We start from the raw sequence: 18,258 nt of genomic DNA on the forward strand, positions 1-18,258 counted from the left end.
ACTACTGGGTTAAACTGGCCTAAACTAGTGTTTGTGCTTCTTCCTACTTGAATTGATCACATTTTATTGGTCTTCCATTCATTTCTCCCTTCATTTACTTCTCTGGCTTCCCCTTAATTACTTCCATGTTATTTGCTTCAACAACACCTTGTGGCTGTTTTATATTTTAAACTCTTCAGAGGTATGTAGAGATGACACTAATTTCAATATGTGTAACATCCCATACAAGAATTATAAAAACGCACTTCCAGGGTAAGTATTCAGGTAATTTCCACTCAGTATCAGAAACATTTTCATGGAGGGTCCATGCAGCTAACATCAGCTGATCACAAATTTAAACTTCCCGCATGTAAACTTCCACAGAGTCCTGATACACACCACTCAATTTAGATCCAATCCTTAGATACTGAGAGATGTGGACATTTATTATACCAGACCTAGTCCCAGCATCCAGGGTAACAGCATTCCTCTCTATCTCTACTGGAGCTGTTAATGGCCCTTTGCCAAATTCGCTTCATCATACAACTTCAACATAGAATAGATGTGTCCATTCTCACCCATCACTAGCCTTTGTCCTGTATCCAATTAGAGGATTGTGTTTTTATTTGTACTGTGTTTCCTCTGATTTGTGATTGTCACATTTAATGGTTTGTGTAGTTACGTTTTGCCTGTTAATCTTTCCATGCACTTGTACATTCCCTGTCAATGGTTTGCTGTCTTTGAACAGTGACTGATTCGAGCCAACTCAGGTGAGTTTTTCTAAATTGACAGCATGGTTTTTGCTTGCCTTCTTATTTTACGGATTTCTTCATGATTTCCCATTCACAGCTGGATCCTGCCTACACAAGCCAACAACCCCCCCGCCCAGCCACGGTAGATCAGCTTCTCATTGCCCCTTTGTTATTTCATGTATCAGTGCGTGGTCTCTGCCTCTTGAAACATCAAGCCTTGGACCTACATTTACACTCTTTGTTTAAACTGATGTGAATTCACTCTCTAGGACTCTAATGAAACAGACTTGCAAACTTTCAAATAATTTCCCACTAGTAGTTACAATTTAACAATAAACGTTTTAACTGTGTCACATAAACAGAGGTGGATTCTGCCTACCTTTGATCTCAATGAGTGAGAATTCATCTCTCTGCCACTGTCACCATCATTCATTTTACCTGTTACCACTTTCATATTATCATACAACTTACTGCTGGGTCTGTCTGGGGTACTCAAATGTGCACTCCACATCAAATCTCACAGTCCCCCCTTCTCAAGTGCGTCTATTGAATTCAGCAAAATAGCCACTACCTGCCTGTTATTTGCAAATTGTCTACAGGAGGCACTTTGAAGGTATTCATGATGAGATACGACTCAAAATGTTCTATGTAGTAAACCCAGTCATCATTATCATCATCATTTGCTGGAAGTGAAGTTAAATCTTGACAGATTTGTACTGGCTTCAAACCCACTGTGCTGTGCATTTTACTCAATTTATTTTTGTTTATTTTGAATCCCATTTATTACCAATATGTTGGATTTCCAAGAAGAACACTGAACATAAATTGCAGGCGACTTCAAAGACAGTTTACTAAGAAGAAAAAGAATAAACACAACCTTCACCTACCAACTCACACACCAAAAACACCCCACACCCTCCCCCACAACCCAAGCAGAACAAACATTGCCCACCATTTTCATATTCTGCTGCACTCTTAAAACATTACCTACATGCACAAGAGTCATCTGTATTCTTCTCCAAAGGGATCCATTCCCAATATCAGCCATCCTCTCCTTAATATACTTGAAAAATAACCTTTTAGCCTTAATATTATTTGCATTTGTTTCTGGTATTCACTTTTGCAGCTCTTCCCATCATTTCTGTATCCCTTTCATGGTCTTTCTACCTCTTCCAGTCTATGTGGTATCAACATTCTTTACATCCAGTTCTGAAACAGAATTTGAAACATTAACTCTGTTCCTCTCTCCCCAAATATTGCCCATCACACCTGTTGAGTTTCTCCAGCATTCTCTGTTTTTGATTGCTTCAGATCGCTACCATCCACTGTTGTTTGTTTTATTCAGAGTCATATCGGCTTCTTTTCAGCTTCATTACATCTCTCACTTCTTTTATTCACAAAGATTGTTTAATTATACAAAGGTATACAAAGGTATCTAAAGGTATAAGCTCTTAAAGCTTAAAATACAGTGGTATTTTATATATTTAATTTAGTTTTATTTAATATATTTTGCACACTTCCATTTGTTTTTCTATAGTTTTACCCACTAACAGTTCATCACAGTTTAGTAAGGTGAGTTTCCATCTCAAACCCGCTATAGGAAAGATGTTGTTAAACTTGAAAGGGTGAAGAAAAAATTTACAAGGATGTTACCAGGGTTGGAGGGTTTGAGCTATAGGGAGAGGCTGAATAGGCTGGGGCTATTTTCCCTGGAGTGTTGAAGGTTGAGGGGTGACCTTATAGAGGTTTATTAAGTCATTAGGGGCATGGATAGGGTGAATAGCCAAGGTCTTTTTCCCAGGGCATGAGAGTCCAAAACTAGAGGGCACAGGTTTAAGGTGAGAAGGAAAAGATATAAAAGGCACCTAAGAAGCAAATTTTTCATGCAGAATGTGGTGCTTATATAGAATGAGGAATAGATAGAGGCTGGTACAATTACAACATTTAAAAGGCATCTGGACGGGTACATGAATAGGAAGTGTTTAGAGGGATATGGGCCAAATGCTGGCAAATGGGCCTAGATTGATTTAGGATATCTGGTCGACATGGATGAGTTGGAGATGAAGGGTTTGTTTCCATGCTGTACAGCTCTATGACTCCACAAATCTTCAGAAATCAGACTTATTTAAAATTAAAATCCTTCTTCTTCTCAAGTCAAATATCAAATTCAACTATGTCATTGTAAGCTAACTGTTCACTTGCCGTTAGATTGTTGACTAATTCTCGCTCATTATTCATCACTAAACCTAGTATTGCCTGTCTTCCTTTTGTAAAAAGAACATAATGTTCCAGAGAAATGCCCTAAACGCATTCAGGAAAATTGCACCCTTTTGTCTGTTCTGTGTCTTGTGTATGACCGATATCTCCCATTTAACTACTTTGCAAAAGGTTTCCTACTTATACAGCCCACGACTTTTTCATATTCTGTGGTGAGCAAGTCAGAGAAGGAATATAACACAGGTGCATTTTTTATTTTTAGCAATTACAAGGGTTTCTCTGAAGCATATTCTGTGATGTTCGTCAGTGACAGAACACACTTCTGAATATTACAGGAACATGCAATCATAAAAGAGAGCTGGTGTCTAATTAATCATTCAATCCTAACTTTCAAAAATTACGTTTTTGTTATTCACTTGTGGGACATGATAAGACATTTTAGGAAATACCTTTAATGTGTTCCTCAGGCATTGATGATCCATCCAGACTGTGAGCTGATGTTGGAGATCCAACTGGCTGAGGAGATATGTCAGTCTGAACGAGCAAGAGTCCAGACAGACTGGGAACCTGGTGAGTTAACTGCATGAGCTGCAAGTAGAACCTGACACATGGTGGGGTCAGGTTCCTTGAAGCACCTCCCGCGTTGTCAGAGGAAGTTGCAATGTGGAAGCAGAATACGTTCTGAGGATTTCAGTCCCTAGGGCTGTTAGTGCATATACACACACACGCAGACACGCACACACACAAACGCACACACACAGACATACACACACATATACGCAGACACCCACACAGACACACCCAGGCATACATACACACACACCCGGGTGCACGCGCACACACACATGCACAGACACACACACACAGACATGCACACACATGTACACAGACACACCCAGGCACGCACACACACACACCCACGTGCACGCACAGACACACACACACATGCACAGACACACACACACATGCACAGACACACACACACACAGACAGCCGCCAACCCCCCACACCACCACCCCACCCCCAAACTGGGTGGAGCAGCTTCCCAGCACATAGATTAATTTTAAATGTTTGCAATGCCATTTTCTCTCAAAGTAATTCACTCATTGATGGCACATCATGGACTAGATCCTGATTTTCTTCGATAGTTTGAAATGCGAATAATGATTGGCCAACCAATTTTACATCTCTCCAATTTATATTTTCAGCGATTTCATGAAACCTGGGTGAATTGTCAAATGGCTGGAAACAGTTTTCCTGTTACGCAGAGTCATAATTAATCTCTTATCTCCACAAAGTAAAACTCTGAACAAAAACTCAATGTAGGTAAGGCCGTAACTGATGGGGCAGTTTGGGTCACTGCCTTGATTTCTCACTGAAATGGGATTGATCAGCATTATTGCAATATCATATTTATTTTGGTGGTACCTCCCAAACCTGACATTCTGTCACCACAAAGGACAATGGCAGCAGGTGCATGAGTTCCAGTGCAAGTCACACACATCCCTTTGTGGTCCTGTATCACTGTTTCTTCATGGTTAATGGGTCTAGAACTCTCTGTAAATGTACCAATCACTGTACCACCATCTGAAGAGCATCTAGGGATGTGCAATCAATAGAGACCTCAGCGCTGGTACCGACAGTGTTCTCCTCAGACTTAGAACATAGAACATAGAACATTACAGCGCAGTACAGGCCCTTCGGCCCTCGATGTTGCGCCGACCTGTGAAACCAATCTGAAGCCCATCTAACCTAAACTATTCCATTATCATCCATATGTTTATCCAATGACCATTTAAATGCCCTTAAAGTGGGCGAGTCTACTATTTTTGCAGGCAGGGCATTCCACGCCCTTACTACTCTCTGAGTAAAGAACCTACCTCTGACATCTGTCCTATATCTATCACCCCTCAATTTAAAGCTATGTCCCCTCGTGCTAGCCATCACCATCCGAGGAAAAAGGCTCCCACTGTCCACCCTATCTAATCCTCTGATGATCTTGTATGTCTCTATCAAGTCACCTCTTAACCTTCTTCTCTCTAACGAAAACAGCCTCAAAACCCTCAGCCTTTCCTCATAAGACCTTCCCTCCATACCAGGCAACATCCTGGTAAATCTCCTCTGCACCCTTTCCAATGCTTCCACATCCTTCCTATAATGCGGTGACCAGAACTGTACGCTATACTCCAAGTGCGGCTGCACCAGAGTTTTGTACAGCTGCAACATGACCTCATGCTCCGAAACTCAATCCCTCTACCAATAAAACCTAACATACTGTACGCCTTCTTAACAACGCTATCAACCTAGGTGGCAACTTTCAGTGATCTATGCACATGGACACCGAGATCTTTCTGCTCATCCACACTACCAAGAATCTTACCATTAGCCCAGTACTCTGTGTTCCTGTTACTCCTTCCAAAGTGAATCACCTCACACTTTTCCGCATTAAACTCCATTTGCCACCTCTCAGCCCAGCTCTGCAGCTTATCTATGTCCCTCTGTAACCTACAACATCCTTCTGCACTATCCACAGCTCCACCGACTTTGGTGTCATCCGCAAATTTACTAACCCATCCTTCTACGCCCTCATCCAGGTCATTTATAAAAATGACAAACAGCAGTGGCCCCAAAACAGATCCTTGAGGTACACCACTAGTAACTGAACTCCAGGATGAACATTTCCCATCAACCACCACCCTCTGTCTTCTTACAGCTAGCCAATTTCTGATCCAAACCGCTAAATCACCCTCAATCCCATGCCTCCGTATTTTCCTTCGCAGTTTGAGTTTGTTGCTGGTCATTAACGTATTCATTTTTGTCTCCTTCCTCAGGATGTGACTTCATGTGGGACAATGTATCCTGCTGGCCAGCCGCAGTTATTGGTGTCACTGTGGTACTTCCTTGCCCCAAGCTTCTGTTGCCATATGGGGACAAACCAGGTAAATCACTGGGTCCAGGTCTTTGGAGATTGCTCTCTCTATCATATCACTCCACTCCAGTGTCTCACTCCAGGGATCAGAGCACAAAAATCCAGGGTGATGATCCATTGCAGTACTGAAGGAGCACTGCACTGTCACAGGGCTAACCTTTGAATGAAATTTTGAAGATGGACTTCCCTGCTTTGGATCAGGAGATGCTGACAGTGTCTTCCCAAGTTCAGAAAGCCAGCCTGCAAATGCACAATTTCCAGAGTTGGGCTGGAGTAAGGGCTGACACTTCCTGAAATAGTGTCATGGTGAGAATGAAGGTGAGCACATACAGAGACCACCGCTTCCTATATCTAAACTAACTGCTGCATTTCCTATAACTTCCTACAGTACAAAAAGTATTCAATTGCTGTAAAGTGCCATGGGATGCCTGGCAGTAAGAAAAGGTACAATATAAATATAAATCATTATTCCCTTTCTTCTGTGTTTAATAATTTTCTCTCATTAACAATCCAGTAATAATTTTGCAGAACAGTTGACATAGTGAGTGTAAACTGATAACAATTAATTCTGAGCGTGTTCCAGGAACTGAGTGAGCCAGACAAATATTAGAATATAAGAAAGAGTGAGTGAGATGAGGTGCACGCTTGTAAAGACATTCTGTTTCCGCATACTCTCCCCTTTCACAGCCCTCTTGGCCACCACTGCCTGATAATTGTCAATACCATTTCTCCACCCCCACCCACCTAACTGACCACTACAGACACAGGCTATTTATGTGCCTACCTGTCCTCCATTGCCAGCTCAATCTGGGCACTAGCTGCAGTCCCTACAGTAGGAACCACTCGGAGGCTACAGCTTCAGGCAATTCAACCAGAAACTCAGCTGGATCCATCATACAAACATAGTGGCTACAAGAGCAGATCAGTAGCTAGGAATATTGCAGCAAGTAAACTCACCTCCTGACTCCCCAAAGCCTGTCCACCATCTACAAGGCACAAGTCAGCAATCTGATGGAATACTCCCCTCTTACCTGGATGAGTGCAGCCCCAACAACACTCAAGAAGGTAGGCACCATCCAGGATAAAGCAGCCCGCCTGGTTGGCACCACATTCGCAAGAATCCACTCCCTCCACCACCGACACTCAGTAGCAACAGTGTGTACTATCTACAAGATGCACTGCAGAAATTCACCAAAGATCCTGAGACAGCACCTTCTAAATCCACAACCACTTCCATCTGGAAGAACAGGGCAGCAGATATATGGGAACACCACCACCTTCAAGTTCCCTTCCAAGTCACTTACCATCCTGACTTGGAAATACATCTCAGTTCCTTCACTGTCGCTGGGTCAAAATCCTGGAATTCCCTCCCTAATGGCATTGTGAGTCAACCCACAGCCAGAGGACTACAGCAGTTCAAGAAGGCAGCTCACCACCACCTTCTCAAGGTCAACTAGGACAGGTAATAAATGCTGGCCAGCCAGCGACGCCTAGATCCCACAAATGAATAAATAAAACAAAATTAGCTATCAGAACTGCAGAAAATGGAACATGGCTTCCTATGCAGAAGGAGATATCCTACTCTGTCATTGAAATTCTGCCTCCATGTTAAATCCCAACCACAATTTTTAAAAAAACTGAGAACACATGAATTATTTATCTGTCGCAGTTCAGCATCTCCTCTGCCACAATCCTTTCATGATGACAAACAGGAATATTTCACAGACCGAGACACAAAAGGATCATTATTGCTTCTTTAGTGCGCTTTTGGACCAGATCACTTCCAATGCATTCTGCCTAGCTTCATTACACAAATGCGTAATTCTGTCCTGGGGATTTGTAAATGAGCTGATTCTGACAGCTTGCTGTGGCATTTATTTCTGGGATTCGTTTTATTATCTCACGTGATGATGTTTACACAAACTCTTCCTCTAAGCATTGCTTTGGTAGGATTTTCACATGGAGCTGTTGAAGTAAAGTCAGTTGTAGAAACCACTTGTTAAGGCTTGAAGCTCAATTTGGGATCTGGAACCTGGATAATTTCCAGGTCACTTCCTGGCACTAACCGGAAGTTTAATTACCCTAACTGGGCCAGGGATGCAACCAGGAGGTAGGATCAGCTGTAGAGCTTGAGCAATGAAGGCAAATAGCAGCCATGACAGTGCAATGGTGCTGCCATGGAAACGAGAGGCTTTTGGATTAGAAAGCCAGCAGTTTGATCACACGCAGAAGTAATCCAGTGAGAGATACCTCTTGTGTAATAAACTCATCTCTCATTTTTCTAAACTCCAATGCCAGTACAACTTTCCTTAGATAAGGGGACCAAAGCTGTTCACAGTATTCTATGAGGTTTAACAAGTGCCTATTCTCATACACTCCTTTTCCTTTGAAATAAAGGCCAACATTCCATTTGCCTTCCCTATGCTTTCTGGGCTTGTATGCTTGCATTTTGTAATTTATATACGAGGTTTGTATTCGACAATGTTCCACATGGTAGCCTGGTTAGTAAGGTTAGAGCACATGGGATCCACGAGCTAGCCAAGCGGATACAAAATTGGCTTGAAGATAGGAGACAGAGGGTGGTAGCAAAGGGTAGTTTTTCAGACTGGAAGCCTATGACCAGTGCTGAGTCCATTGCATTTTGCCATTTATATCAATGATTTGGATGTGAATATAGGAGGCATGGTCCGTAAGTTTGCAGGTGACACCAAAATAGGTGGTGTGGAGGAGAGTGAAGAAGATTATCTGAGTACAATGGGAAGTTGATCAGATGGTCCAATGGGCCAAGGAGTGGCAGATGAAGTTTAATTGAGATAAATGTGAGGTGTTGCATTTTGGTAAGACAGTTAATGGTAGGGTCCTGGAGAGTTTTGCTGAACAACAAGTGCAGGGACATAGTTCCTTGAAAGCATAGTCGCAGATGGGCTGGGTGGGTAAGAAGGCATTTGGAATGCTTGCCTTCATTGATCAGTGCATAGAGTATAGGAGTTAGGACATCATGTTATCACTGTACAGTTCTGGTCACACTTCTATAGGAAGGATGTTGTTAATCTTGAGAGGGTACAGAAAAGATTTACAAGGATGTTGCTGGGACTGAAGGGCTTGAGTTTTAAGGAGAGGCTGAATAGGCTGGAGCTTTTTTACTTGGAGTGTTGGGAGCTGAAGCGTGAGTTTATAGAGGTTTACAAAATCATGTGGAGCATACGTAGGGTGAATAGCCAAGGTCTTTTCTCAAGGGTGGAGAAGTCCAAAATTAGAGGGCATAGGTTTAAGGTGAGGGGAAATATTTAAAAAGATCCTCAGGGGTAACATTTTCACACAGAGCATGGTGCGTGTATAGAATGGGCTGCAGAGGAAGTGGTGGAGGTGGGTACAATTACAACATTTAAAAGGCATCAGGATGGGTATATGAATAGAGGGTTTAGAGGGATATGGGCCAAATCCTGGCAAATGGAATTCGGTCAGATTGGGACGGCTGGTTGTTGTGGACGAGTTAGACCGAAAGGCCCGTTTCGGTGCTGTGTGACTCTGTGACCCCCCCAAATCTTTATGTGTGTAGCTTTGTGCAGTCCTTTTTCCATTTAAATCATATTAAGCTCCTGTATTCCTCTTGCCAAAGTGCATAACCTCAAAATTTCTCACATTATATTCCATCTGCAAAGTTCTTGCCCACCCATGTAACATGTCCATATCCCTCTGCAGATTCTTTATGTCAACGCTATTACTTGCCTTTCCGAATATTTTTGTGACGTCCACAAATTTAGTGATTGTATATTCATTTCCCTCATCCAGTCCATGAATGTATATTGTAAACAATTGTAGGCCCAGCACTAATCCCTGTTACACTTCACTTCTTACAGGTTGCAATCCAGGAAAAGTTCCCTGTTTCCCAACTGTCTGTCTTCTATTGGTTAACCAGTCCTCCATCTATAATAATATACAATCCTCACACCATGGGCTCTATTCTTACTAAGTAGTCTAATGTGTGGTACTTAATTGAATGCCCTTTGGAAATCCATATCCACTGCTTTTCATTTAACTATCCCACTTGTTATCTCATAAAGAACTCCAACAAACTTGTCAAGAATGATTTCTCCTTCATGAAGCCATGCTGACTCAGCTTTATTATAGAACGTGTTTCTAAATATTCTCCAATTACCTCCCTTGTGATAAAGGGTTGGTTAGCTCAGTTGGCTGTAGAGCTGGTTTGTAATGCAGAGTGATGCCAACAGCACTTCCTGCACTGGCTGAGGTTACCATGAGGAGTCTCTTTCTCAACCTCTTCCCCCACCTGAGACATGGTGACCATCAGTTATCTGTCTTCAATGAGAAAGTAGGACTGTAGCAATTTTACCTTTATCATAGATTCTAACATTTTCCCAACAACAGATGTTAAGCTAATTGGCCTGCAATTACATGGTTTTTTTTGTCTCCTTCCCTTTTTAAATAGCAGTTTTCAAATCCTCTGGGACTCTTCCGGAACTTTAGGATTCTTGCAATATTACCATCATTGCATCCATGGTCTCCTAAGTTTTATTTCTTTTAAAATCCTAGGATGCAGCCCATCAGTTCCAAGGGAGTTGTCAGTCTTCAGCAGCATCAGTTTTTCTAGCACCTTTTTTCCTAAAGATAGTTATTGTATTTATTTCCTCCCTTCAACTGGCCAACAAACTGCCAGGTCATGGAACCACAGGTCAAAGAAGCATCAGATGCAGAATGACCAGTCTGGAGGTAACTGGTAGAAGATTTCATTGGACAAATTCCGAAGAAGACAGAATCCACTAAGATTATTGATGTGGCATGAAAGAATCATTTTGTGTTGTCAGCAGGATAGAAAGCTGTGACTATATATGGTTGGCAAAAATGTTTTCCATTCCTTTTATCACTGACAAAAGCTGGGACGTACCCTCCGAAGAGCAACCCACCGAGACCCATCCCCATCCCCTATCATAACCCTGTATTTCCCACGGCTAATCCACCTAGCCTGCATATCCATGGACACTGCGGGGCAATTTAGCATGGCCAATCCACCTAACCTGCACATCTTTGGACCGTGGGAGGAGACCAGAGCACCCAGAGGAAACCCACACAGACGTGGGGAGAATGTGCAGACTCCACACAGACAGTCACCCGAGGGTGGCATTGAACCCGGGTCCCTAGCAATGCGAGGCAGCAGTGCTAGCCACTGTACTGCCCTACATAGGGTTGGCAAAAATGTTTTCCATTCTTTTAATCACCATTCCTTTTATTAGATGTACCAGCAGTTTGTGACTGAGGATTGAAGATGTGTTTGACTTTCAGCTTCTCATCCCCTACCTGACAATGCTCAAGCCTCTGCAATGATAGATGATGCCACCCAATACCTACTGTGCAGAGACCTGACTAAAGGTAGTCTCCCTTGACTGAGCCCCTTTAGATGGTTATGGACACGTTGATGCAGTGTGTTTGTCACGTACAAGCTAGTACATGGTGTAGCTGTGAGACTGGCATAGCACAACATCCCAGCAGGAACAAAGTGAGCAAGCACTAAAAGAACAAGCAAGGATGAGATGCAGCCTGATCTAGTCACAAGCTGAGTACCTGGTCCTGTTCACAAATTGTCAGTGCAGTATTACAATGAAATACATTGCAGGTTTACAATGAAAGTTGCTAGTGCACTCCAAAGTGCATCAGTAAAGTGGTAGGTTGATTGGAGATATGGATCTGAGAAGTTGGGAATGGTGCTGAACATTGTGGTTTGATTGTTTCTTATTACTGATGGTCATAGCCTGGCATTTGTGTGGAGTGAGTGTTACTTGCCGCTTGTTAGCCCAAGCCTGGATATTGTCCAGATCTTGTTGCATGTGAACATGGACTGCTTCAGTATCTGAGGAGTTGCGAATGGTGCTGAACATTGTGCAATCATCGGCAAACATCCCCATTTCTGACCTTATGATGGAGGGAAGGTCATTGATGAAGCAGCTGAAGATGATTAGGCTGAGGACATTACCCTGAGGAACTCCTACAGAGATCAGATGACTGACCTCCAACAACCGCAACCATCTTCCTATGTGCCAGATAGGACTTTTGGCCCTCTGATGCCCAGCGATTCCAGTTTTGCCAGGGATCCTTGATGCCACACTCGGTTGAATGCAGCCTTGATGTTAAGGGCTGTCACTCTCATCTCACCTCTGGAATTCATCTCTTTTGTCCATGCTTGAACCAAGGCTGTAATGAGGTCAGGAGCTGAGTGGCCCTGGGGGAGCCCAAACTGGGCATTGCTGAGCAGGTTATTGCTGATCAGGTGCTGCTTGAACGCACTTTGATGACACCTTCCATCACTTTCCTTATGATCGAGAGTAGATTGATTGGGCGATAACTGGTTGGGTCAGACTTGTCCTGCTTGTTATGTGCAGGTCATACCTGGGCAGTTTTCCATATTGTCATGTAGATGCCAGTATTGTTGCTGTAGTGGAAGAGCTTGACTAAGGGAGCAGCAAGTTCTAGAGCACAGGTTTTAGTACTATTGCCAGAATGTTGTCAGGGCCCACAGTCTTTGCAGTATCCAATGTTTCCAACTGTTTCTTGATATCACATGGAGTGAATCGAATTGGCTGAAGACTAGTATCTGTGATGCTGGGGACCACTGGAGGAGGCCGAGTTGGATCATCCAATCGGCACTTCTGGCTAAAGATTGCTGCAAATGCTTCAGGCTCATCTTTTGCACTGATGTGCTGGGATCTTCCATCATTGAGGACGTATAGGACATTATTTCAAAATTTGCAAATGAGTCAGAAATATAGTAAGCAATGAGGAGGATAGTAACAGAAACTGGAGGACTTAGCCTGATGAAAGAGGAAATCATGTGGTAGGTGATGCATTTTCGAAGAAGGAATGAGGAGACACACAATGCAAACTATCTGGGCCTATTTTAAATCATAGAACTATTGAATCCCTACAGTGCAGAAAGAGCCATTTGGCCCATCAAGTCTGTGCCAACCCTCAGAACAGCGTCTCATCCAGAACCCCACGTTATCCCCATAACCCTGCATTTCCCATGGCTAACCCACTTCGCCTGCACATTCCTGGACACTACGGACAATATGACATGGCATATCCACCTAACCCACACATCTTTGGACAGTGAAAGGAAACCAGAGCACCGGAGGAAACCCATGTAGACATGAGGAGAATGTGCAAACTCCACACAGACAGTCACCCAGTTTGGGTTCTGCCAGGGCCACTCAGCTGCTGACCACTGCTGCCTGAGTCCCTGGCACCCTGATGCAGCAGTGGTAACCATGCCACCCTATGTGTGAAGAGCCTTGAGGATTTACAATTCACAGTTCTTAAAGGGGAGAAGGCCGAAACCTTTAACTTGCCAATACAAAAGCAAGGAAAATGTGTTAAAACATTTATGCATTATTCATTCAGCTTCACTTTGAGAATTGAGTCCAAAACTTGGCCCTGCACTTTGGAGAGGATACAATGGCCTTGGAGAGGGTGCAGATGGAGACTTACTTTAATCGTTGGGGGATTCAGTTACATGATGATTTTGAAGAAGTTTGGCTTGTTTTCCTTGGATCAGAAAAGGCTAATGGGAGACTTAATTTGAATTATCAAAATTTTGAAGGGTTTAATGGAAAATCAAGGGAGGAACTGTTGCCTCTGGTGGAAAAGTCAGTAACTAGAAGGGTCAGATTTAAGGTAATGGTGAAAAGAATGAGAGATGAATTGAGGATTTTTTTTAATTTGGAGAGATGTTATGATCTGGAATGCGTTGCCTGAAAAGATGGTGGAAGCAATTTCACAAACATCCTCCGATGGGAAATTGTATAAATACTTGAAAGGAAAGCTCTGTAACACAATGGGGAAGAAACAATGAGACCAACTATCTCTTTCAAAGAGCTAGTAGAGGAATAATGGGCTGAATTGACACCTTCAGTGTTGCATGATTCTATATCATTAGTCTTTTTGTTTGTATTAACTGATTTATGTAACTGAATTCCCAAATCTCTTTACACTTCTACAGCTTCTACTTTTTTCACCACTTAGAAAATATTTCAGTCTATCTGGGAACACAAAGTGACCCTACATGGAGCCAACTTGAATTCTATTTTCTGTATTTTTGCCCACTCATTAAGTCTGTCAATGACCTTTTGTAATTACTTTCTTGCATATAACTTCCCCTCCTTACTCAGAGGCCCAGCAAATTTACATTCTGCAACTTTCTATTCCTTTATCCAAATCAATTAATGAATGTGCTGAAAGGTTTGGAAACCACTTGTCACATCTGAGCAATTAGAGAATGCTCCCTTTACACCTACTCTCCTGCAGAAAATCCCAGCGATCATGAACCAGGTGAATTAAACCCATTCTGCAAACTCATAATGCACACTCCTTGTTGTGTGAAGTTCCACTTCAGAAAATAAGTTCCAAGCAGGTTTACAATTTCATCAAATACAAAGTAATAAATATTCCCCAATGGTTCATAATACCAGTTTATGAATTTTAGGCAAAGGATTAAAGATTATGACCGATGGCCCATTACTGAACTTACATACTAAAGAATATACAAGACTTATTTGAGTGATATCAGTATTGCTTTGTGTGCTATTAAGTGCCTTTAGAGAGACAGAGGAGAGATCCGCTGAACATGACTCCTTAATATTACAAGAAAAACTAACAGCAGAAAAATACATTTTTAAGGAACGCTTAAATGTCAAGATGACATTTACAATCCACATTGGTAAACCAAAATAACCAAATTTACTGAATGATTTTCAAATGAACAAATTTACATGGAAAATACCACTTGTTCCAACTTTTATTGAAATATGAATCAGAACAAATGCAACTTGTACATAAATATACAAATGATACATTGAATATAAAGGTAAATAAATAGTTGATACAAGAAAGAAACAATGTAAGCAACCATAAGCACACCCACCACAATTCTCAAAAATGTGACACATTGTAGCTACACAGTTCCATGACGTGACGTTCTTTATTCTTACAGGGTAGATCGGGTCCTATACAGTAATATATTTCACCCTTCAGGTTATCAGGTCTGATTATTCACTAGCAGTAAGAAACAATTCTGTGATCCCTCTCTCCTGCAGTTCAGGGCACTCCTGATGGCTTACAGAGTGCCCCTTCAGATGACCAATCGAGAAGAGATCAGTTCACAGCTTGGCCAGTTCTTTCAGAGACAGCAAGAACTGCCGATGCTGGAGTCAGGGACAACACAGTGTGGAGCTGGAGGAACACAGCAGGCCAGGCAGCATCAGAGGAGCAGGAAAGCTGACGTTTCGGGTCAGCAAACGTCAACTTTCCTGCTCCTCTGATGCTGCTTGGCCAGTTCTTTAACATCTCGGAGCTGTTTAAACCAGCTCGCATATTGCCTCCGAGAGCACCTGTCTGTTATTTCAGCTAAAAAGAAAATTGTCTCCCATATTTAATGCAGGGTTTCGGAAAACATTCTTCTTCTGTGAGCCCATTTTGAGGTTTGAAAATTGTCATGGCCCGTGAGGGAGAGCTGTGAGAGCAGGCGTACAGCTGTACTGCAGTTGTAACTCAGTCAGGGCTTTGTGGTGGCCATTGGATTTCAGCTCATGACCCTGACTTTGTTTAGTGTATATACTGAGTGAGTGTTGTTGTTGTTCACTGCCATGGGTGTGGACATTTCTATCTATCCTCCATTCTATTGCAAGGTTGTGACCTTTTTATCTATGGATGAGACCTGATCTGCAGAGTTTCTCCAGTGTATACTTCAAAAGACACTTTTACAATCCACAGACAGTTCTAGGTAAACACCTTTTTCAGAGGTGAAAGCATGGAATTTTATTTCACTGAAAGTCTACTCCTCCACTTGATTGTTTTCAAGCTCTCCCATCAGTTTCTATATATTTAATAAAATGAAGACTAATAATTGAACTGAACTGCATGTAGTGTCATCATGCTTGACAGATTTTGAATTATTTATCTCCGTGATTTGTTGAAAATTAAATTTCAGTGCAGAGAGAAGGACTCGCATTTATGTAGCACCTGTTTACAACTTCGGGATATTACAAAGCACTGTACAGCCATTGAAATATTTTTCAACTGTAGTAACCGCTCTAATATTGGGAAGCAGTGACTAATTTTGACAAAGTAAGATCTCAAACAGCACGGAATAAATGACCAGTTAATTTGACTTTTTTAGAATGTTGGCTGGGGAATAAATGTTGGCCATTGGGCCAAAAGACGACGTCTGCTTTTTTGGAAAGAGTGACCTGGAATTTTTGCCATCCACCTGTAAAGGTCTCTAGGATTTGATATTTTATTCAAAAGTACAACACCTCTAACAGTGTAGCACCCCCACAGGACAGTATTGGAGCTTTATAACTGGCAACTGAGCCACAGCTAAAGGTCAAAATTAATTTAATCTGATACTTAAATATGTGTTTACTCCCCACTAAACAGTTTCTGTGATTTTAAAAGCACAAATTATTAGATCAGACTCCCGGATCAGCTGTGATCTCCCTGAATGATGGACTGATGGTGATGGGTAGAATGGCCTACTTCTGCTCCTATATCTTATAGTTGACTTATGCTTATAATTACATTTAGAAATGTAACTCAGTGATTAACTTAATCTTTCAGTAAGATTCTGTTTCTTATCATTGTCAACCTCTGAGTTGGAATGAAGGGCCATTGTCCAATCCCTGCTTTACCTCATTCATTCTGCAAATGTTAATTTCTCACCTCCTTCACGTTTCTCAATGTTCAGCTTTATTTCAATATTCAGCTTGGATTTGACCTTTATCAGCAAGTTACCTGGTCTTCCCTTTTACTCTTTCACCCTGCAATCTATGCTTGATCCTTCACTCCAAATTTAGTAAAGAAGGTAACATAGCAAATCACAACTTTCTGTCATCTATATAACTGAAATGAAACTGGAAAACACTGGAAATTTACAGCAACTTCTGTGAAGAGCAGAATGCCGAATCACCATTCAGCCCTTCGAGCCTACTCCACCATTCAATATAATCATGGCCAATCCTCTTTCTCAATGCCATATTCCTTCTTTCTCCCCATGCCCCATCACTCTGATGGTTCATTATTCTGAAACATTAACTTCATCTCTGTCCTCTAGATGTTGCCTGACCTGCTCAGTGTTTCTAACATTTTCTGTTTTTATTTCAGATTTCCAGAGTCTGCAGAATTTCTCTAGACAGTTACTTTTACTGGCATCCCATTGAAATCAAGAAACTCTTCCATTTACCACTTAGTCAGGGTGCTGGATGGATTACCCCAGGTTTCAGCTGGCAAACATTCATTAGCACCAAAGCATACTCCTGGTGGGAGTCTGCAATAAAATAAGAAACTATTGGAGATATTCCAGGAGGCCAGGCAGCGTTTTGGAAGAGAAACAGAGTTAGTGTTTCAGGTTGACAGTCAGAAGGCTCACGAATGTTTCTTGCCCACTTTCCATTGTGAATTCACCTGTTGGCCACAGTGACTGAATAAACAAGTTGATTGATGTGGTATACCTTCCTATGTCTGACTACTTTAGGCTTCTCATTTGAGTTGATTTAATGATTATGGTAATTTTCTGGATCAGTCGAAGATCACTGTAGCTCTCTGATAATAGTTAATTCTGTTGCCTTTCAACCACATTGGAATCAAACTGGGTTGGGTGAAAGTTTAGTTGTCAACTCAACTGTACATCTGAAAATAGCAAAATGCCTGTAATATTTAGGGATCTACAATCCCTGGTAACTCAAGTTAGCTGCCTGGCTCATCTAAGTTGCTGTGAATTTATAAGGATTTCTTTGCCCAGTCAATCATTATTAACCACAGTACTATCGATTTGCTGTAGGGAATGTGAGCAGGGATTGCACCGATGAAGGTTGGACTGAGATGCTGCAGTCTTACACAGAGGCATGTGGAATCAACATGAGCAACATAGAGGATGATGTTGAGGTCAGTAGTTCTTTTCAACCATCTTTACATCAATAACAAAAGGTCACAGTTTCAAGATTGTCAGTAAGAGAGCTAGGAATGATATGAGGAGAAAACAACCTTGGATGACTGTCTGAGTGGAGTTTGCACATTCTCCCCATGTCTGCGTGGGTTTCCTCCGGGTGCTCCAGTTCCCTCCCACAGTCCAAAGATGTGCAGGTTAGGTGGATTGGCCACGCTAAATTGCCGATTATGTCCAGGTATGTGCAGGCTAGGTGGATTAGGGATGGGAATTGCAGGGTTATAGGATAGAGGGGTGGGTGTGGGTGGGATGATCTTTGGAGGGTCGGTATGGACTTGACAGGTTGAATGACCTGCTTCCACACTGTAGGAATTCTATGATTCTAATATTCTAATATACTCAGAGAGCTAGTAGGAACTGCAGATGCTGGA

At 42.1% G+C, this 18,258-nt stretch overlaps 1 protein-coding gene across 1 annotated transcript in view; it reads left to right on the forward strand.

The window, feature by feature from the left end:
* The window catches only part of LOC109920136 (vasoactive intestinal polypeptide receptor-like), a 133,865-nt gene that overhangs the window by 65,799 nt on the left and 49,808 nt on the right, over positions 1–18,258 (forward strand). The window contains exons 2-4 of the mRNA XM_048614386.1: positions 3,416–3,518; positions 5,780–5,887; positions 17,723–17,826. Of these exons, the coding sequence (XP_048470343.1) occupies positions 3,416–3,518; positions 5,780–5,887; positions 17,723–17,826 (315 nt within the window). The remainder of the gene's footprint in view (positions 1–3,415; positions 3,519–5,779; positions 5,888–17,722; positions 17,827–18,258) is intronic.

Source organism: Rhincodon typus, chromosome 30 (assembly GCF_021869965.1).
Source record: "Rhincodon typus isolate 14 chromosome 30, sRhiTyp1.1, whole genome shotgun sequence".
Taxonomy (NCBI): Eukaryota; Metazoa; Chordata; class Chondrichthyes; order Orectolobiformes; family Rhincodontidae; genus Rhincodon; species Rhincodon typus.